Below are 22,668 nucleotides of genomic sequence, written 5' to 3'. Positions count from 1 at the left end.
TTCCTTTAACAATGCCATGAAATTAAAAGTTAGCTCCCAGCCCCTCAAACGGCAAAGGTCTATTTATGTTCTCTGGAAACTTGAAGTACAAGGTCTACTGTTTCTACTCAACAGTGACAGAACACACATTTTTCTTCTAAACAACTTCCTTTTACGTAAGTAGAATTCCTATTGAACCGTACCTAAACACAGTAATCTGAAATATAACTGTGGGAACAAAGGACTTCAGAACCTCCACAATGGTACCTTTGGGACCATAACAAGTGGGATGTGAATTATTTGTACTGTAATTCATACATACAAATTTTAACTAACGCCTCTCTCTGAGTTTTGGATCCCTCTGTCAAGGTCAGGGCTTCCACACGTCGGCCCAAGGGGCTCACCAGCCCGGGGCTGGTTGTCCAGGCCTGTCTGACACACTCAGGCCTGCGAGCCTCCCCAGGTGACACATGCTGAAGGCTCCCTGGGAAGATCCCTGCCCTGACCACCCCAGGCAGGCCTGCGTGAGGATTCATACACACTGTACCTTACATGCTGCCTTTCGCTTTGCCTTCTCCACCTACTGCATACCTACTCATCCTTCATTATTTGGCTCCAAAAAAGGGGGAAGAGATCAGTGTTTATCAAAATTCAAAACTTATATATTCTTTGACCTCCCAATTCACTTTTATGGAAATACTTGGGGGAAACACATAATTACATGAGTGTGGAAGTTTATTGCAGCTTTATTTATAATAGTAAAAAAAAATTGGAGATTGCTAAGATCTACAAACAGGAAAATACATTATGGATTACCATTCAGATGAAATCAATCTGAATACAATGACAATGAAGGAAGCCCACAATATAAGGCTGAGTAAAAAAAAGATTATAGCACAGACAGTACAAGTATTATGATTTCATGCCCTGACTGGTGTGGCTCAGGTGGTCGTCCCACAAAGCAAAGGGTTGCCGGTTCGATTCCCAGTCAGGGCACATGCCTGCATTGTGGCCTGGCCCCTGGTTGGGGAATGTGAGAGGGGTGTGATCAATCGATGTTTCTCTCCCTCTCTTCCTCCCTGCCTTCCCCTCTAACTACAGGTGATATTGTGGCTTCTCTTCTAGCACTTCCCCAGCCCAGGTTGTGGTCCAGGGCACAACATGGTTTCCCAGATGGCAACAGTACTTAGTGTAGGGCACACACAGCCACCTAAGCTGAATTAGAGTAAATCTTAGGGTTTTGGCCATGAATGGTAGGACAAGGGTCCTTTTCCAGAGATCGTAAGTGGGAAAGCCGTCACCCCTGCTGGGGGCCAAGGGAGAAGATAAGAGATCGGGCCTTTTTAAGATGCATCTGTGGGGAGACCACTGTGCTCTTAAATCATCCTTTGCCTTTACTTTCAGTTTTGTGGATGCTATGGACTGGATGTGGGTGTGCCCTGAAATCACATAGAAAACCTAGTCCCCAGCGTGGCAGTATTTGGAGCTGAGTGTTGAGAGGTGATCAGGTTTAGATGAGGTCCTAAGGGTAGGGTTCCCATGATGGGACTAGTGTTCTTATAAAAAGAGGAGATACGAGATATTCTCCTGTGTGCACCCCCCGCCCCGTACCCACACACCAACCTGACCAGGCTGACCCTATAAATTCAGACTTCCCAGCTCTACAACTGTGAGAAATAAACATTTGTTGTTTGAGCCACTCAATCTATGGAATTCCCGCAACCTGAACTAAGACAATGAGCTAATAAATTTAATTTAAGCCAATATTTGTAGGATTTTGTTACTTGCAACCAAGCCACCCCGACTCTTCCATCTGGCTTGCACAGATATTTCAATGTTGTAAATAACAGAACAACTCGCTTATATTTGATCACATACGCTACGGTTCCTATTACTTTCTTCCTAGTTAATGTGTGAATCAGAAGAAAATGTACAATAACGACTAGAGTACAAACCTGGAAAACCTCTCTAATGTCACAGTTCTTCTCATTTCTATTTCCCTATCCCTGAGGTTCCCACAGTGTGGTCTAGGCATTCTCGGGAGTTCCTAAGACCTTCCATTGAGGGGTACACAAGGGCCAAAGCACAGTCATAATACTAAGATGCTATCTGCCTTTTAAACTCATGAGTATACAGTGAGCTTTCCAGACGCCATATGATGTCCCGACAGTTATCTGAAAAGACTATTATAAAAATCCAACCATACATGTGTGATGCTGGATTTTCTTCATATACTTCAGCCAAGACAACAGACAGCAACAGACTGAATACAGAAACAGATAAGAGAAACCAGCTATTTTCTCTTAACCCAGACTTAGAGATTTGCAAAAATGTAAAACAATGTTACCTTGCTTACTAAATTTTGTTTTGGAACATCTAGCTATTTTTCATGAAAAACAATGTTATTTATGTTAACTCATCATAGTGAATTAATTATATTCAATGCATATTTTATAACTTTCTCAGTTATAATTTATTTAGTAAATGTTAACAGGTATAATCCATACAAGAAAAGCTGCGGTCCTCGCTGAATTTTAAAAGTGTCAAGTGGTCCTGAACCAGGGAGTTTGAGTTGCTGCCCTAACTCTTCCTGACAATGGGCACTCCCCTAAAAAGTCTGCAGTGGACACTGACCACTGAGGTGCAAGGAGACCGGAAGAGACTCTGCAAGCTGGGAGTAGCTCTGGTGCAAGGACCAAGTGCAGGGCTGCAAAGAAGTGGGCGCACCAGCTACTGACCGGCCTATTGCAAATGAGCTGTGATAATAGCACCTAGAAGGGAAGGAAAGCGCAGAGACACATTTGGGGATGGGTCAAAAGTTTGCTCAAAGCAACTTTCTACTTGCCATGATTTGGGGCTATCAGATTTAAAGAATTACCTCATATAAAACTGATTGACACTTCCTAGGAAAAGGTATGTCAAAAATGAAATAGAGTTCTCGCTAACCTATTTTAAAAAGTGAGAAGCAAATTCCTACAGCCTGTCAACATATTGTTATGAACCAGCTACTGATTTTAAGCTGCAACAAAAGGTATAACCTGCTAAAAGGAACTTACCTGTCCCAGTGAGCTTCCTCCCACATGGACGTTCTGATGGTGCTGGAATTTCATGACTATCCTCTTCTTCTGCTAGTAGAAATGCCTAAAAAGTCCAAAGCACCATAAAAAATAGTGACCTACAGTTTTTATAACAAGAAGGCAAAACTAACCTCAAATGAAGGAAAAAACCCCCCCCAAAACCCAGCACCTTGTAACAATATACAAGCCTACTTTCAAGTCTGTGCACAACTTCAAAATGAATATATGCCAGCCTTTAAAAACAAACCAAAAAAAATTAATCTAATCCATCTATTCTAAGCCATCCATCAGTGGCCCTCCTACTGCTTTAAAACTGGAACTCCAACTCAGTGCGACACACAAGGCCCTTCCTGCTCGGCGCCACTCCCTCACCAGTACCCTGCACCACTGACCTGAAACCACCGCAGCGCCTGGCCCTCACCACTGGCCCTTCCCTCTCTGTCTAGAATGTGCTTCTTTGACTGTAAGGCTTTCTTTCTCTTCCTTCTCTTCTAGTACACTTGTACTGTAATTGCAACATTCAAACGCTAAGTCAAATGTCCTTGTTGCAAGCCTTCCTGTCTGCCTTCCCACTGCTCCGGCTTGGGGAGGAGAGCCCCCTCTGCGCTGTGCACAGCGCCCACACTTGGCACTATGCTGTCGTGCATGCCTGCAGGGTGCCACGAGATCAGGTGGAAAGGGGATAGGGAGACTAAGTTAGGTATACCAACAGGCCATGATAAACTAGATTTTATTCTAAGTGTGATGGGAAGCCACTGGAAAATTTCAGCAGCATAACATGACCTAATTTATGGTTTTCAAGATAGCTCTCAGAGCTGTACTAATAATCCCAGACTAGAGGGGGCTGGAGAGGGAGGAAGTTCAACAGGGACACTACTCAAGCCTTAGTGTAGTAACTGTAGAAACAGAAACAGACGGACTCAAGTTATACTTTGGAAATGGAAACTGTAAGAATTGACAATCGAGCCCTGACCGGTGTGGCTCACTTGGTTGGGCATCATCCCGCAAAGTGAAAGGTCAGCAGTTCAATTCCCAGTCAGGGCACGTGCCTAGGTTGTGGGTTTAGTCGCTGGTCAGGGTATATACGGGAGGCAACCAATCGATGTTTCTCTCTCACATTAATGTTCTCTCTCCCCTTTGCCCTCCCTTCCCCACTCTCTAAAAATAAATAAGTAAGTAAGTAAGTAAGTAAGTAAGTAAATACAAAGAACTGGCAATGGGTTAAATGTGGAGTGACAAGGAGAAACAGAGAGTGACTCTTGGGTTTCTGGTTTGAGTAAATGCAACTGATGATGGCATTATGTACAGAGATTATTGAGGTATTTCGCTCCCCCGCTCAGGATGTAACAATAACAATACTGAAGTGTCTTAAGTACAATGAAAACAAGAGAGGTATATACTCCCTAAATGCGTATGCGTATACATAGGGTGAAATGGCACTTAACACCATTTACAGCTCAGCAAAACTGCATTATCAGCCATACCTTAGTTTTCAAGTTGGCTTTCGAGTCCGATCCTCCCAAAACATTCAATGGAGAGTCTTCGAGGCCTAATGAAATTTAAAACCATTAAACCAATTTAAGGATCTGCTTGCAAAATACAATCTAACCAAAAGGTAACAAAATGTTCTTAACTAGCATGCCATGCCCACTTTGCTGTTTTATTCTGTAGTCAGCAGAAAATAAAAACGAGTATGCATGAAACTTATCAGAGGAAAAGCAGGGGTCGTTTACTTTTCGTGGAGAGGGCAGACTGTTTCTTGCTGTTAACATGGCTGCCCAGAAAGTGTTATTTGTGGAGACATCTTATTTCCAAGTGTTCAAGGAAATATTCTGGGCCACTGAGAAATATTCTGAATAAAAAAGGTGATTTATGAATAGACTCATTTCGCTCACTTTATGCTGACACAGCAAAATCAAACAAAGTTAAAAACCTGTGAAGTAGACAGAAGAAAATCGAGTTTTTCTCTGGCGGAGACTCAAGTCTATCCCTGTCTCGGACCTTTCTTTCCTTCTCTCCCCTGTGCTTTTGTGACTTGTGGCTCATATAAGCATCCAAAGAAAATCCTTCCTTTCTCCAAGATACTGTAGGCTTTTCTTTGCTAAAGCTTTTCTGTTTTTGCTCCTTCCAGAAAAAAAGGCAGTGTAGGGGTGGGGAAGAAGGAGTAATAGAGTGCAGGGATGATTAAGTCATAAAACTTGCGGCGCATTCTATTTACCTCCGGCTAAGTTCAATGGAAAAATTTAAAGTTACTTATTTCAACGCTGGGAAGATTTCTTATTGTCTCCTACTTAAGTTCCTGTAGTGAACAGGATGAAACCACGGGCCTCCGTTTCCTGAGGCTGCGTTAGAGGACACCGCAGCCTGTTCCAGTTTGGAAGTCCAGGATGCTGCAGTTCACACAGCACGAGTGGGGAAGGAGTCAACGTACCTGACCCTTTCAAGTCCAGCCCCGGTCCCTTTGCGTCCTCACAGGATCCTGTGCTTACCCCAATTCTAAGTACCTGCCCCATGACGGTGTCACGGCCGACTTACAACACACGGCTGAATTCACAGCTTCGTCCCGTGCTGACTATTTCCCTTGGTACCCCCAGAACCCAGCACCGTCGGAGTGGGTGCGACGTGCCCGCAGCTGGATCATATACTGAGTGACTGCACTCAAAGCTTACATATTGAAAGTTATCAGCCATTTCTAATAAGACCAACATTCCCTGAAACCTGTCAGGAGAGAACACATTTCATTTCTCTTAAACAAATTCTAAGCCAGAAACTGCTCATTTTATCTAACAATAAGCTCAGTTTTTTTTTTTTAAAGTGCTCCCTTGATTAAAGAAACCAGGTGGATTGAATTGACACATACTACAGATCTGTAAGTCAGACGAGAATAGAAATGATGCTTATTTTTGTGTTATTATCCCTATTTTCTACAACAGAGTAATGTTTTCTAAAAGGCATTCAAGTACCATGCAAGATATTTCAACTCTGTGAACCTCTTTGCTCTTTTTAAAATAGGGGTGATAAAAAAAATTACTAACTCCACAGGGTTGTGGAGACACCTGAAGGTCAGGGAGGGTTGGTAACTTGCAGTAGTCTCCCGCCTCTTCCCTCCCTGTCCATGAGAGATGGTCTGAGGCTTTGAGCTTTGAACACAAGTGTCTTTTGGAGAAGCCTGACCTTCAAGTTTGACAAGTTATTTTGTGACGTTCTGGAACTAAAACCATGTTTTGGAAGGTTGTTGTGAATTTACTCTATATACAATCATCTCTGTAAAATGCTAACGTTTGCAATTAGGGAGATTCTTACCTAGGTCACCCAAATTTCCTTCAGGAGAAACAGTGACTGCGAGGTCTCTTTCCTTCTGGAAGGATTTCACCGTGCCAGCTCCCGTTTTCTCAGCCGATGCCTGGACGGTCCCTTGTGATCCACTGTGATCACTCCTTACGGTCAAGTCCTGCTTACACTCTGTTGCTGACAGAGCCGCACGACAGGCACCTGGAAGGACTGCGTGCAAAGGAGCTTCTGATTCTTGGCCATGAATACACTCGGGGGTGCTTTTCAAGTCACCCTCAGGCTCCCGCTGGGTAGGAGGAAGAGAGGGCTGCTCTGTCTCAGTGTCTCTGACATGTGGCATGTCACCAGCTGGTTTAGCGCCAGTATTTGCTGCTGTCAAAGAGCAAACACTGATGGAGTCCTCAGCCCTGGACGTTTGCTCTGGTCTTCTCAGGTTGACAGGTGAACCAGCCCTCCTCTCCAAGTCCTTCCCTCCCAAACAAGGTGCCTTGGTGCTGTCCCCAGCCATCCCTGCCTCAGGGCTTTTATCCAGGCTCTTAACTGAGCTCAAGGACACAATCTTCTCTTCCAGCAGTGGGCCTCCCTCTGCAGAGAGCACACTGACTGGTGCCCTGATGCACCCTTCCTGGGTGCTCACTTCTTTTCCTTCTGTGAGTGGCCTGGGACACTGATACTTCTTGGCAATTAGGCTGGGCATGGGGACCTCACACTTGCTCACCTTTGCAGCTGACAGGTCGTCTCCTCCTTCTGGGTGGCTAGCAGTCAGTGGGTTCTCTTCGTGCCTGTCCAGGCCAGTGACAGTCAGCACACACTCGGCTGTACTGGTGGAGATGATGGCAGCATCACTCAAATCCTCCATCTGCGCAACCACAGGCCCCTCTTCATCCTGGGGGATGGTACCCCTCATGACCGCTTCCCGTCCTTCAGAGGTGCTCGTGGAAATCATGGTGGTGTCGCTGATCTCTTCCACAGGGGTGGCCGTGGGATGGACTTCTTCCTGAGGGACAGCACTGGACACGGGGCCCTCACAGTCCTCCCCTGAGCTTGTGGAGATGATGGCACTCCCATCTTTTTCCTCCATGGCTGTGCCGGATTGCTCGCGTCCACCTTCCGAGGCTCCCCCGGAAATGGAGGCCTCACACTCCTCCGCTATACTGGTGGAAATGAGAGCACATTCATCCTTCTCCTCCTTGCTGGTTGAGGCAAGAGGACTTTCCACTTCTGTGGGTGCGCTGGGCATAGGCACCTCAAAGTCGTCAGTGCTGACCAAGACAGGGCCCTTGGCTCTTTCTTCAGCTGTTACCACTGGCTGCTGGCCGCCAGCACACAGGGTGGTCGTGGCGCTGGAAACAGGCACTTCACACTCCTCCCCTATGCTGGTGGAGATCATGGCGCACTCGTCTTTCTCCTCGTTTCTCACCGTGGTGAGCTGGCTCTCCTCTCCTGAAACTGCACTGGGCATGGGGGCCTCGAATTCTTCTGTGTTCACTCTGGGGCCTTCCACATTTTCTTCAGTTCTCAGAGCACTGGAATGACCTCCCACGTTCCTATTGGTACTTAATTGCGAAGTGTAATCATGTGTGGTACTGGTGGAAATCACCAAGCCTGTGCCTTGACTTTGGCCCCCAGTAACACAAGTCTGGTGGGTAACATTGTCACTGGCTGTGGTCGCCATGAGGCCATCGCACTCCTCATTTTCCACAGAGGTGATGACCCCCTCATCTTCTTTCTCACTCGGCGATGTGCAAGGGACTTCATATTCTGGAACGGCACCAGATACCAGTTCCTCACAACTGCCGCCCACCAGACCAGTAGAAATAGTGGTGTCTTCAACTTTGACTTTGCTGGCGAGCTGACTGTCGCGTTGACCCAAAGCTGCGCTAGTCATGGGCCCCTCGCAACCTTCAGGCACTGGTGCTGCTGCTCCACCCTCCCCTGAAGCCGCGCTGGTCACGCTGCTTTCCACAATCCCTTTGGCACTGGAGCAGATCTCTGCATCTTTCATTTCCTTCTCAGCACCACTCACACTGTGGACGCTGCTTTCCTGTGCATTTTCGGCAGCAGCTCCGGCTTCAGCTGGCCCGTGCCTGGCTGCAGTCCCAATGCGACCGTCTCCTTCTTCTGCACTCTCACAGACGGGAACCTCCTCACTTTCTTCTTCTATCCCTGTGCAAGCTGAAGCATGCCCAGTGTCGTTTCCTCTTCCAGTACTAGTCACAACACCCTCACCTTCATCATCCTCCTCTTTGGCACCCGTGCTGGTGACAATGCCTTCGTCATCACAGGGACCAGCAGCGACCAATGGTATGTTAGTGACGTCTTGAGCTACTGTGCTGTCCATAGCATTCTGTCCAGTTTCTTCGGACTCAGAACTTATTGCAAAGCCTTCACTGCTCTCTTCCAAACCCGTGCAACTTGCTGGCCCCTCTGCATCTTCCTCTGTTATCCCGGTGCTGGTGACAGCACTCTCCCCTTCTGTACCGTCATTCCCAGAACCATCTCCTTCCTGGGTGGCATTCGTTCCTGGTGGAGTGTCATTGTCCACCAGGATGACAGCTGCACCTGTAACCATAGGCTCCTCCTGCGGCCCTGCACCAGTGACTGGGCACATCACAAAGCTTCCACTTCCCCTTTCTGCTCCTGTACATGTCACAGTCCCCTCAGTTTCTTTCTTGGGGCTCATCCTTGTCACATTTCTCTGGAACCTGTCTACCTCTTCACCGCTTAATGACTCCCCTCGCATTTCTGTCCCAGCACTTGTTACGGCTCCGTCACTTTCGCCTTCACCAGTGAAGGTAACAGCTCCCCTGAGTCTCTCTGAGTCTCTGCTGGAAGAACCATCACATTTTCCTTCAGAGCCAGCACTTGTCACAGCATCATCTTTCTCCTCTGTCACAGCACTATTGACACCGTCTTCAACTGTGACCGCCTGAGCACTCACTGGGCCTGTTGCTCGCTCTTCAGATCCAGCCAGAGTACACTCCCCACTTTCTCCCTCCTTGGTGCTGGTAAGGAAGGTTTCACTTTCTGCCAGGCCCTCCGTGACCACACCCCCACCTTCCTCCGCCGCGGCGAACACAGTGCACCGCCCAGCTTCCGCCCCCACGAGGACAGCAGTGTTTCTGGAGCCCCCTGTGAGGCCTTCGTCTGCTTCAATGCTTGTGCAAGGCACTGCCACCTCCTCCTCTCCTCTTTCTGAAGAAGTGGTTGTGGCATCCCCAGCTTTTACTGAATTCAAGGGTTTGTTCTTCCCTTCTGTACTAGTGGCCAGAGAAGTCTTCTCTGCTCTGCCAGACCCAGTTATCACATTCTCAGTTTTTCTGTTCCTTTGGTGTGAAACAGAGGAGGCAGGGTTATTTCCAGCACTGGTGTCTACCTCACTGTTTTCCTTCCTTCTTTCAACATCAATTGGCATGTGTACTACTTCACCTGAGCCTCTACTGTGCTCAAGTTCAACAGTTTTAGCATCTTTTTCGGTGTTTATGCCTACAATGCAGTCAACAGCGATGCCATCCCTTTGGCCATTTGCTATTGCAGTTCTATCTGTCTGCTTTGAAGTGAGCTCTCTACTGATGTCACTTTCTTTCCTGGCCATGTCCACCAAGCCACCTTCTTTGTTAACATTCTCATTTCCCGTAATTGTGTCTGTAAACTTGCTATCAAGAGGCATGCTTCCTTTCACTTGTTTACTATGCAGTATGGTGGCCTGGGAACCTTCTGGAATGTTTTTTTTGCTATCTAGGCTTGCTTTCTCTGACCTATCTGCTGTGGAAATTGCACCACCCTCTTTGCTGTGACTTGTCCTAGGGACTTCAGATTCCTTAACAGTCAAACTTTGGTTAGGGAGGTCAGAGTGGTCCCCCAGGTAGGTGCTGCCTGTGCCACCTTCCAAAACATTTCTCCTGTCAACTACAGGAATGACATCTGCATCATGAGATTGTTTCTGAGGTACAACAGTCACCGAACTTAAGGATGGTGAGGGGTCTACATTTGTGGAATGTTCGATAATGTCTCCTTGAGCAACACGCTCTCCAGCGGGTCTTGTATGTTTCAAGTTCTTTTGTGCCCTCTCATTTTCTGATGGAGCACAAGACAACATTCTATGACTAGCTTCCGAGTCTGCATTCGATTCCTGAGTTCCTTGTGGAGTTGGTGTTTTCTCCTTGGGGTTTGGTTTGGATGCAGCACTTTGGATATGCACTTTCTTGGTCACGGTGCTTTTATGGTCAGCGTGCTTTTCAGAATTACCAGCAACCCCTGTTCCACGTCCTGATTTACAGGCTGGAGCGGCTGTTTTTGCATCCACGGTGGAAGTTCTTACTTCATCCTTTAGAACCATGCTTGTCATTTTCTGCTTCATCACATTTTCAGAGTCAGTGTCTTGCTGAGAACTGTTACTGTTGCTCTCGTGGATTTTCGAAACTTCCAGTACATTTTCGACAGCAGGTTCAGAATCAGTTTCCATTGGCTCTTGTTCAGGGATCAATGCGGTATCACCACCTCTTTTTGGTCTCTGGAGGGAGGAACTACTAAGAGAGCTCGAAGTGTTTGCTGTTAATTTCTCTTCTCCTTTGGTCATTTCTTGGGATGCACTTCCTTTTCGATTTTCACATGACCTTCTGCTTAATTTCTTCTCAGTCACTGAACCATTTCCTCTGGCCTTTTCATAATTGCTGTCAACTTCTTTACCATCCTTATCATCTGATTTGTTATCTTCCTTCTTTTTCACGTCCTTATTACTATGCTTTGAGCTTTTGCTTTTGTGCCCATCTGATAATTTTCTCTCCAGTCTAGAGGAGCTTGAATCCTTCTCACTCTTACATCTGTCCTTTGCTAACAGTAGCTTGGCTCTGTGACCAGAGTCCTTCTGGGCACTGTGGGCTGAAGGCGCTACACTCTCTAATGCAGCTTCAACACCAGTTTCCTCAGAAGATTTGTCCTCAGCTTTAGACTTTCGTTGTCTATCTGGGTCATTTTCTTCTGAGTTCTTCTCCTTATCTGGTTTTGAAGTGGTTGTCTGTTTTGTGACACCCTCTTGTAATTCTGTTTCAGTGACTTTTGACTGTTTGCCTTGACTTTTTGACTTAGACCTGGACACAAGTTTCTCTTCTAACAAGCTCTTTGTTCTCCGCTTCTCCTTGTGGCAAACCTCTTCTGGTTTTGAATTATTGTCTAAATTAGTCGAATCTGTATCACACTTATCCTCTGAATAACTTTCACTTCTTCTCTGTAATGTGGTTCCATGTTGCTTGGAACTCAGAGAATCTTTCTGAATTTTAGAATCACTCGATCTTCTTGATTTGTGCTCTGCCTTAGTTTTGTCCGTCGAGAGGTGTCTCTCTTTTTTGTTTTCTTTACGAATATTCTCATCTGTTTTTATAATATATTCAGAAACTGGCTTTCCATCTCTGCCTAAAATTGATAACTTCCTTTCATTCCTATGTTTACTTTTTCGTTCGGCTTTATCATCCAAAGAAAGCTTAGTTTGCTGACTTTGCTTTTGAACATTTTCATCTACTTTTAACCCTTTCTCAGAAGAATGAAGCTCAGTCTCATCACCTGTTTTATGCACACTGTCCCCTTTATGTTTATGCTTCATAGACAACTTGTCTTCTGACACAGCTTTTTCTTTTTCAGCCTTTTCCTTGGAAGATTTTGTCTCTTTCTTAGGGAGGTTTTTCACATGCGCTATTTCAGAATCATCTTTCTTTAGATGCTTTTCATTTTTAAGTGTGCTTTTCTGTTTCTGGGGTTCTTTTTCTTCTGTGCCCATGTCTGAGCGTTCCATTTGCTTTTTTCCATCTCGCGTGTCAGTCTCTTCCTGTGCCCCTTCCACCACAACAGGGGTAGATGTCCGCCTTTTATGTTCTCTCTCTAGTTTGGATTCACTTTTGTTTTCATCGGTTGAATGCAAACACTCTGAGAGTCTCCGGGTAGGTTTACTTGCTTCACTTTTTGTATGAACATGCTTCAGATCCTTTGAAGAAGACACCTTTTCCTTTTCACAATGCTGTAAGAAAACAAAGGTTAAAATACGAGAAATACTAAAGACAATTTTCATATTCAAATTTAACATCTGGGTTGATTTAACATGTTGAGTGCTGTCACATATTTTACACCTTACTTAACTCTTTGCAAGCAGTCTGTGGTTGGCATTACTAACTTCATACCGGGCACCAGGAAACTGAAGCTCAGCATGATCCAAAACTTGACATCCAGGCAACGAGTTTAAATTATCTCAGTCTAAGTCTAGTACTATTCCCACCATATCGCAGGCATCTTTAGAGACTAGTTACTTAACTCTCAATTGCTAAAGCCCACAAATGCCCAGTAGTCATTAATAAATATAAAATGAAACAATGACAATCCTATGTTCTTTTCAGGCAAAAGCATGATGAATATAATTTAAAAATTTATACTGAAATAAAGGTTTCCGGTATTTTAGACACCAGACGTTTTTAGGGAAACCTCATGAATTTAGGCTGCTTGTTGGATGACATACTTAGTATGTTTCAAATGCACACAATAACTCACAGTAACCAGATCATATAAAATTGATGTGTATGCTTATACAACCCAGGGGAGATACTCAGAGATCACAGCATCTAAACTTTTCCCCCTACCCAACAGTATGGCACAAAATATAGATTATTAATGTTAATAAGCAGATGCTGACAAAACATACTTTCATAAAGACTCATGGACTACTAGCTATAATTATTTTTATACGAATAATGTGCAGAAGTTTTCAGAAAGATCTCTATGCCTCTGTTACCATGGCACCTCCTTACAATTTAACACAAAGACTAATATATTTCTACTAATATAGGGACCAGGACAGAGCAAAATCTTTTAAAAAATACTTTAAAATTAAATTCCTCAAAGAAAAAACTAAGAGGGATTTTATCAACCTAATTTTGACAATTTGGTTATTGCCAGATAAGAAACAGGGTGAGCGAGGGAATGGGAAGTAGAAAAGTAGTTACTATCTAGATAAACGATCACATGAATCAACTTGGCAAAATGAGGAATTCAGACCGTAGTAGGATGGGGGTTAACAATGAATGTGAGGGATGTTTACTGAACTTGAAACGATCCAATTGCATTTCTTAGTGTTACTCCAAAGGACTGAATAGCCTGTACGTAATAAAAGAGCATTTAGAATGGGTTTATTAATTAAGACACACCTCACTGGTTTTGAGGGTTTCTTTGGAATCTTCTTCAGCTTGCTGTTTCTTTTTAGAACTCTCTTCAACATTCCTACATGGGGGAAAATGTCAAACATGAACTTCGAATAAAATGTACGAAATTTTAAGGAAGGTTAAAAAAAAGAGTTAGCTTCCTTTTTCTATAAGCACTTGATCCATAAACGAAGACTTGTTATATTTCAATTGAAATCCTACAATTAGTCAGCAGAGAACACAATCCCAAATGTGACAAGGACTATTCTTGGAGCAATAGGAAAGTATAATTGAAACAAAAGTTCCTGAATTGTTGCTTGAAATTGAATACTTTATAAAATATAATTACACTTTGAAAGTCTTACTATCTTTTGAGTAAACAGGGTAGTCTTATTTATTCAGATCAACAGGAATGAGGCATGAAAAAATTGAGACCTGACTCATCTCACAGTTTGGCAAAATGTTGATTCAGGTGTCTTGGAAGTTGAAGTTTACATGACTGCATCTTCCTGGATAGCAAATTGAGCCCATTGCTCACGTGACTTCGCAGCCACTCTGTCTCTTTAGCTTTCTAATTCTTATAGGATTAACTATGATAATGCAGTATTAAAAAAAGAATGTGGATTAGACATCTGGTTTATGGGGAGAAGCATAGGACACTGGTGAAGACAATTGCCTGGAATGACTGGAAAATGAACAAGTAAGTGGTTACTGCATGTTCAGAATGGAGATTCTTCCAGTCCTTCTACAGCATCTACAAATCCTCTGAAACTCCAGCAACAACTGTCTACACATGTGTATTTCTTTGGGGAGAGAATTCAAAACTTCCATCACATTATCAAAAAGGATTAACACATGAAACATTATAGATATTAGCACAATGAGTTATGATATAAAAAAGTGAAACTCCAAGATCTTTAATAAGCATGCAACACACACATTCAAAGTCTGGCTCTTTACTGGCACTTTTGGTGCCTCTCTTCTGAAAGCATGCTGGGAGAATGATACAACGGGAATGTTGCCAGGTAAAATATGTACCTTGAATCTTTTTTTCTTTTTTTGCTTAAGGCTACTTTTTTTTCTAAAACTTTCCGTTCTTTAAGGACTTCTTTAATTCTGGGGGCTTTAGGTTCCAAACTCTTTGTTGATGGTTCTTCTAAGTCCATACTATTTTTGCCTACAAAATAAAAAAAATCAATAAACTGTTTCACAACAGTTCCAAACAGTGTAATACTGATTTTTCATTAAGATTTTCTAATTACTGTGAAAATGCAAAATGGCTTTAATATCACATTGTGCCGAATAAGAATAATATTTGAGATGAAGACTTGTCTTTTTATACAGGTTAATAATAACAATAATAAACACAATAATAAAGGAATAATAATACAAGAACGAACTGTTTTGTGTACAATTGTACACCTACTTTTGCCTACCCCTGCATATGTGTATTTGGGTATTACACAGGATCAGTGTCCAGAGGAAATTAAATTTTGTTCAATGAAATACTGTAGACAAATATTTGACATTTTAATTAACATAAGGCACAGATTAATTCCATTAGTATCACCAGCACAGTTTGATTACTCACTTGTTAACAATCCATTTTCCAGTGATTAATTCATTCCACAGCCACTGAAAAGTAAATTGCTAACAGTTGTGTAATCTGGTACCTGACAGAATGTTTAATTTAGACACAGCAATATAATTTTTAAAAAGTGACTACACACATCAGATTAAGAAGTAAGAAAATCTTCCACCCCTGAAAATAGGTGATTTTTGAAAAATATAACAGCTTTGCCCTGGCCGGGTGGCTCAGTTGGTTGGAGCGTCGTCCCGTACACCAAGAGGTTGCTGGTTCGATTCCCGGTCAGGGCACATACCTAGGTTGCAGGTTCGATCCCTGGTTGGGGAGCCTATGATAGGCAACTGATCAATGTTTCTCTCTCACATCGATGTTTTTTTCTCTCTCTCTTCTGCTTTCTCTAAAAATCAATAAACATATCCTCAGGTGAGGATTAAAAAAATGTACATATAATAGCTTTACTGAGATATAATTTAGATTGTTTTATTTTATAATCAAATAATATACAAGTAATATACATTTCTGGAAACTAGTGGAGTATATAAGATTGTTTAAAATATTAAAGTTAACATCTTCTATACCTTGGGTCTTAGCTTTTGATGACTTCGTCTTTTCTGCTTTCTGTTTTCGTTTTTCTTCAAGTTTTTCTCTATTAATTTGCCTTCTTAAAAGCCTCTCTTCTTTTTCTTTAGCCTAAAACCACAAAATACTCACAATTATTGTTGATTATCAGGCAAAAGCAGAAACATTCAAAAAAAAAAAAAAAGAAGTTTCCCCTTCACACGTTCTTGCAAATTAACGGGCTCTGCAAAAGTGCACATGTACTACATAATTTGGAAACAACCAGAATAAATGAGACAGATGTGAAAATTTTCCTTTACTCTTTCAGAATGCCAGGGTTTACAGAATGGGAAAGGTACCATTTTGAAAGATGGTGGTTTATGAAATTGGGTGCCACAAGTAGGAGGACAGCTGGGAAAATGTCTATGAGCACCAGGGGGACATAGTGGATTTCCATAATTTTCGTATTCTTAAAGGAGAAAGTTAAAATGCAGATTCACGCGACCGGCTAGTCCTACAACAAATGTGACTTGTTGGCTGTACTCACAGGACCCAGTGTTTGGACCTGGACTTTCAGCTGTTGAGTTTTAAAGCCAGAGAGCATCCAGTCACTGTGTCACTCCCACCGCCTCTCTCTGGCCAGAGCTCACCATCTCTACATGTCAGAGTCATACCCCCAATCAAGCAAAATTGTCAAGAGTTAAGCCACTAGTAGCATTGAGTGTATGTCCTTCAAATCATTTTTCTATGTAATATTTTCTTGTTCTGAGATACACAACTTTTCATATTTTAATGTTTCTGAAATTTTAAGTCATCTTAAATCTGATATGCACACACAATAAGGAAGCAGTTTTTTTCCTCTACAAAGCTGTTGTTACTCCAATGACACGTTATAATTAGAAGTATTTTCAAATTCAGTAAGTATGTGGATTGTACTTCCTTCTCAATATTAAGTTCATAGCTTTACACCATAAGCTCAATTCATACTTGATTAAAACATTTCCATGCCTTGAAACATGAAGGCTATTACCAGTTTTTCACTATTAATCATTATGACATGAACGCCTCTGTCACATATTTCTGTCTATTCTGCTCCGTTAAATGACAAGGTTCCCGAAGGCAGAACCTACTGTCGCTGTTTTGTATGCTCACCAGCAGTGCCCTGCACTCAGACTAGACGAGTTTGGCAACCTGACTTAACGCGTGAAGACAGTAACAGAGCAAGTATGACTCACAATCGACTGTCGCCGCTGTTCTACAGTGAGTTCGTCATCAGAATCACTGTAATACTTTGAGTAAAGGTATGGTTTGTGAACGTAAGCTTGTCGTACACTTTTTGCTTTTCCTTCACTGGGATCACAGGTTTGAGTTTTTGTTTTATTCTGTTTGTTCTTCTCTTCATCTGGAAAAAAGTTAAAAGAAAGGAATGTGAATTAGCAATGAAATCGACATTTGCTTGATCACCATCAAGCAGCAAGAGCAGTATAATGTAGCTCAAGTGTATTCATAGTGAAATGTCACTATGTGAAAACTCAGAAATTTAGACACTTTTAAAGGTCAGAATCCATATCTTAATTTACTTGTTAATCAGCTTCCTACACATAGAGGAAGACAGTAAAGAAAAATTAAACCTTGTGGTTATTTATGTTTTCTTTACCAAGAAAATTCTTTGACAAAATTAACTCTTGACAAAGAACTAATTCTCATTTGTATGTCAGTGGACTTGATATGACTGCTTTACCCATCAAGTTGAACCAACACACTTGAAGTTGTACCTTAAAGTAAACTGGAGATTTTTACAACCACCCGTGAGTCCCTCATTCATGGAAGAGGCAACAATCAATAATTGGTCCTATACCAGGTAAACGCAGAAACCCGTCCACCTTAGGGAGGCAGACTGCCCTCCCTATGACACAAGAAAACTGAAACGAGGGGTTCATTTCCTACCACTTGGTACTCTCGAAATAGCCCTCTTCTTACCTTTTGGATTCCATACCTATAAAATCTAGCCTTGCCCAGTAAAACTTGAAAAGACACACAAAAGCATCCAGAATTAGAATTTTAGTTAGGCTAGAAATGGAACTGTAGTACTAAAAGCTTCTATTTTTTCTCTCTAGGTATTCTATCTGAAAGCCAGCATCAAATTTATAAGATGCTATCTACAAGCAATTGCAATACTCCTCAATCTTACTGATGTTTTAAAGTCATAAACAGACTTAAATCATGTGGTAAAGAGCTGCAGATGGTGTCGGCTAGAAGACCAGACTCAGGTTTGAAACAGCTACTGGCGCTCACTAGCCACATGCCTCTAGACAAGACATCTGCCCTGGGTGACTATTGCTTCACCTGGACCTACTTCTCAGGGTTGGAGAACTATAGGGATCGGTACACAGAAGACAGTAATAACTTAGCATGGCCTGAGATATAGTACTCCATAAGGGTTCATTGAAAAACAAAATGTATAGTAAAGAGAGGTCTACTTTTTGCCCTTGGCTTCTGGGAGGTCACCCCTAAGCCTCTGGAATCCCAGGCCTGACTGGAGTGTTTTTGTTCACTTAGAGGTCTTGTGTTAAACCAAATCATCTAGCAGTGTAATTTAGGATGGGAGCCTTGGGTCGTGGAGCATCAGCTTGATGTCTAGAGGGGCTGGAAGACTGAGACCAGTTGCATGGGCAGTCAGCTGCGACTCCATGATGGAGCCCAAACAGAAACTCTGGACGTGAAGAGTCAGGTGAGCTTCCCTGGGTGGCAGTAACCATGTGTGCTGTCAAACCGCCATGCTGGCAAAGGAACGCTGCTCACACCTCCACAGGGGCGGCTGGAAGCTCCCCGTGTGCAACCTTCCTGGACTCTGGCCTATGCGCCTCTTCCCCTGGTTGAATTTCTTCAGTGCCCCTTAGTTGTAATAAGCTGTTAACTGCGAGTTTAACAGATTTCAGTGAGTACTGGGAGTCTTTTTAACAAATTATCAAACGTAAGGGTAGTCTTGGGAACCCTGAACTCGCAACTGATGTCAGAAGTGAGGGGAGTTTGTGGACAGGGCTACCTCACTCTCACTCACATTTACACACCTCCATATGCATTATCTCATCTAAATGGAGTAATAATCCTAGGAAATGGAGATAAGAGATGTAGAACTGAGACTGGTTGAGGTTTAGTAACTTACAAGCTTGCTCAGACAGAAAACCTTGGAGCTGGGACTCAGAAACAAATCTTCCAACTACAAAGTCCCATGCTCTTGCCACTACACCACACTGTCTTTCACGACATAGCCATCTGAATATACAAACAATGCTTGATGGGGAGCTTCAGAGAGGCAGTATTAAGTAAAATGCTTTACCATCTGATGTAATCTCTCCTTCTTCTGTGCTATCAGACATTACAACCTCCTCCTCCTCAGTGTCTTCTTCAAAAGATGAGAGGTCACTGGTATGGACAGAGCTAACTGTAATGTCTGTAAGTCCATCCACATCAGAATCTATCACAGAGCAATCTTCAAGAAAATGATACAGAAGATAAACCATCTTGTTACGAGAACATACTCAGCACCCAGTTCCCAAATTGCATTTAAGATCTTCTGCTTTAAATGCATTTCAAAGACCTTCAATTTTAGAAATAAAAATCTCTCATTAGCAACCAATATCAAATAAGGTAGAGCTGTTTCCAGAAAATATAAAGGCAAACTATTATCCAGGAAAAAGGAAAGTATTAATTTATGATATAAATGATAGAAACAAAAGCAAACTTTAAGTAACTAATATATTTACTTATAATATTTTAAAGATTAGGATATACAACTATGAATGAAGTTGCTTGAAATAATGCATGGCAATACATTATATGAGTTAAATTACAAGGTCCAGAGCTTCTCTGTTCATTTACTTTGTGAATTTGAGTATAGAAAACAAATACACAAATGTTTATTGCTCATTTTTTTTAGCAAAGTAGATATAAGTTCTCAGGCTTTTGAAATATAAGAATCAAATTTATTAATATTTGAAGGCAAATTTGATACATCTCAATGGACACACTTGGTTCTTTAAACAGTTGTAGACTTTCGCAAGATTTTACCTTCTTTTGTCCCTTCAGTGGTTTTAGCTTTATTACTGTTCTTTTCTGAAGGAGCTTTTGTACACTCTGCTTCTTTATCCTTCGCTTGTTTTTCATCTTTGACTTTTTGTGTATCTTCATTCCTTTTTGAGTGATCAAATTTCTTCTCACTCTTCTCCTTCTTTTCCTTCTTTCTTTCTCCTTTTTCACTGCTGTCTGGTTTCTTTTCACCTTTGTCTGATTTATTTTTTTGGTCACTGCTTTCCTGTTGAACATCTTTGTTTAGCAGAACTGAACTATTACTCTCTTTTGTGTGATTTTTAATTTCTTCTACCGGACAAGGGAGCTCACTAACTTCCTCAGACTTAGGGGCTGTTTCCTGTCCTTCCCCCGCGGAGTCGGGTACAGACTTATCTTTATCAGCCACGTCCTCTGAAGCTTTCTCTTTCTCAGTACCGGTGTCGGTGCTTGGCTGAGACGGGAGTTTTTTGGATATTCTCTCACTGGTCTTAGCGTTCGATGCTTCTGTCGAAGCCCTGGCAGCAGTAGCCTCTTGGTTAAGAGAAGTTATGGTTTCTAAGATTGACATGGCATCACTGGCTACATTAGCACTGGGCCCAGGAGCAGGGACACCTTTGAGGGAGAGACAAGTTTCAGAGTAAGTTTATGCAGAAGGCTAACCTGGCTGAGTCAACGCAACATGCCACTGTCATCTTTATGAAGCATATGCGGAGTAGACCATTCACACACGGTTAGACTTTCATACACCAGTGCTGGTGCTCAGCATACTCCGATTCTCTACTTTCTAATACAGATATCTTAGAGAGGCACCATGGAAACCTGAGAAGAGTCTAGTTTCCAGGAAAATAACAGCTCCTCTAATTATTTTAATTTTTCTCACTGTTGAAACATACATACATTCCCAATAATGTATCATTAAAATGCATATCATTTTGTATCAAAGAAAATAAAAGTTATGCCAGTTGAGGAATTTGGGTGATATATAATACAATTTCACTATTATGGCCAAGTAGAGAAATGTTTTAAAAACCAAATTTCCTCAACTTGATAGTCAGTTCAAGCAGAAAAGCACTGGAACTGACCAAGAGCAAGAGCAAAGCACCTTGTGTAATGATGGAAGAGTCTGGCTTCTCCTCCTCGGGGGCCGTGCTGCCACTGGCTTCCTCTTTATGATTTAACGTGGCCAAAAACTCATGTACCGCTTTTTCCACCTGAGGTCTGAATGTGTGGTTGATCTTTGGATCTACAACCTGAGAAATAATTCGGTCGATACCAGACTCCAACATTCCTGATCTGAAACACAGGATAATTTACAGAAAAGTTAAAATATACACATATGATTTCATATTATTTGCATTAATCATTTTTAGGTAAAACTATCTCTCCAACCTTAAATTTTCCTGATCTATTCAGCTGGGTAGGGAAAGAACAGGCAATGGACAGTAAGTTGCACACTACAGAGGCATTTCGATATACCCTATCGTGAACAGTCTCTAGACTTTTTACTGCTGCGTCACCGGAACTACTAAAGCAGACAAAACCAAACCAAACCAAAACAAAACACTCTTAGGCCCTGACTGGTGTGGTTCAGTTGGTTGGGCGTCATCCCGAAAACCGAAAGATTGCTAGTGTGGTTCCTGGTTGGGGCACATGCCTAAGTTGCAGGTTTGGTCCCCAGTTGGCATGCATGTGAGAGGCAACTGATCAATGTTTCTCTCCCAACCTTCCCTTCTCTCTAAAAGTACATTAATAAAATCTTAAAAAACGAACAAACAAGCCACCCCGAGCACTGAACAAGACCATTACCTACAGCCTGGGCTTACAGACCATGCTATCTTACCATGATCCTGCTCGTGGCAAAGAAAAATAAATAATCATTAAAGCCGAGTTCTGGGTATAAAATAAATCAATGGACTTTGCACCTTTATTTTGAAACAGAAAAATGTAAGCCTTTCATAAGTATTAAAGAGTCTCCAGGAAAACTGAAGAATTAATTTTATCAAACCTACACAAAAAAGAGGAAAACTTTAGAACAAAAACAAAACAAGATTTCTGACTTTCTTTTTTTATTCTTGCCATTAAAAAAACTAGATGATTTATTCATTCAACCATTATGTCATGAGTGTCTTCTACATTAACAGGCCCCATGCTGGCCACTGGGCTGCCATTAATCAGACCTGGTCCCCACTCTAGTGAAGAGACAGACACAAACGATTCAAATAGCAGATGACAGGCCTGAGGACACCCCTTCTACTGCAGGGGAGGAGTGGATTAAGGAATTATGAGGTATCTCTGAGACAATGAGACGACAAGGAATGCTTCACAAAGGGGAAAACATCTGAGCTGAGTCCTGATTTCCACAGAAGAGAAGAGCGAGCTTAAAGAAATATCACAAACAAGAGACAGGAGCAGCAGGGCAACTACATCCCAAATGCGCAGCAAATCACAAGGGCACGTGAGCCAAGTAAGAGGATGTGAATTTATTTTAAGAAACACACGTAAATCTTGTTTCTTCCTAAAAAAGAGCTTGAGAAGTTCCCTGGATAGTGTCAGAAGAGCGGGCACTGGACCTTTCCTGCTTCTAGGGCCCCGGCTCTCTCTGCAAAATGGGTGCAGTCTCTTCTTACAACTTACGTGCTATTTCTGAGTGCAGCTGACTGAAGTGGAGGATGAATCTGACTTTCATTTCCTGAGGCACCTTGCAGCCTTGTTATACTACAATGCTACTTATGTGGGCCATAGAGAAAAATGAGTCAATTCTTCACAAAGTAGGTAACCTGCTTTTTAAAGTTCTGAGATTAAAAAAAAGAGAAAATCCTGCAAATATTGCTACATCTTAGAGGTGTCTTTAAAATGTAGCAGGTGGGAAAGAAACAAGGACAAGCAATTTGAAAAATGTTTTGAGGCACGAGTATCAAGGCAT

At 42.4% G+C, this 22,668-nt stretch overlaps 1 protein-coding gene across 1 annotated transcript in view; it reads right to left on the bottom strand.

The window, feature by feature from the left end:
• The window catches only part of BOD1L1 (biorientation of chromosomes in cell division 1 like 1), a 53,108-nt gene that overhangs the window by 21,866 nt on the left and 8,574 nt on the right, over positions 1 to 22,668 (bottom strand). The window contains exons 3-12 of the mRNA XM_024573622.4: positions 20,848 to 21,038; positions 19,746 to 20,357; positions 19,015 to 19,167; positions 16,910 to 17,076; positions 15,695 to 15,806; positions 14,567 to 14,705; positions 13,535 to 13,607; positions 6,360 to 12,357; positions 4,541 to 4,605; positions 3,036 to 3,120 (exon numbers count right to left, since the gene is read on the bottom strand). Coding sequence (XP_024429390.2) covers positions 3,036 to 3,120; positions 4,541 to 4,605; positions 6,360 to 12,357; positions 13,535 to 13,607; positions 14,567 to 14,705; positions 15,695 to 15,806; positions 16,910 to 17,076; positions 19,015 to 19,167; positions 19,746 to 20,357; positions 20,848 to 21,038 — 7,595 coding nt within the window. The remainder of the gene's footprint in view (positions 1 to 3,035; positions 3,121 to 4,540; positions 4,606 to 6,359; positions 12,358 to 13,534; positions 13,608 to 14,566; positions 14,706 to 15,694; positions 15,807 to 16,909; positions 17,077 to 19,014; positions 19,168 to 19,745; positions 20,358 to 20,847; positions 21,039 to 22,668) is intronic.

This window comes from Desmodus rotundus, chromosome 4 (genome assembly GCF_022682495.2).
Source record: "Desmodus rotundus isolate HL8 chromosome 4, HLdesRot8A.1, whole genome shotgun sequence".
Lineage (NCBI taxonomy): Eukaryota > Metazoa > Chordata > Mammalia > Chiroptera > Phyllostomidae > Desmodus > Desmodus rotundus.
Note: the sequence above shows the minus strand (reverse complement) of the source record. Positions and strands in the feature narration are given on the sequence as shown.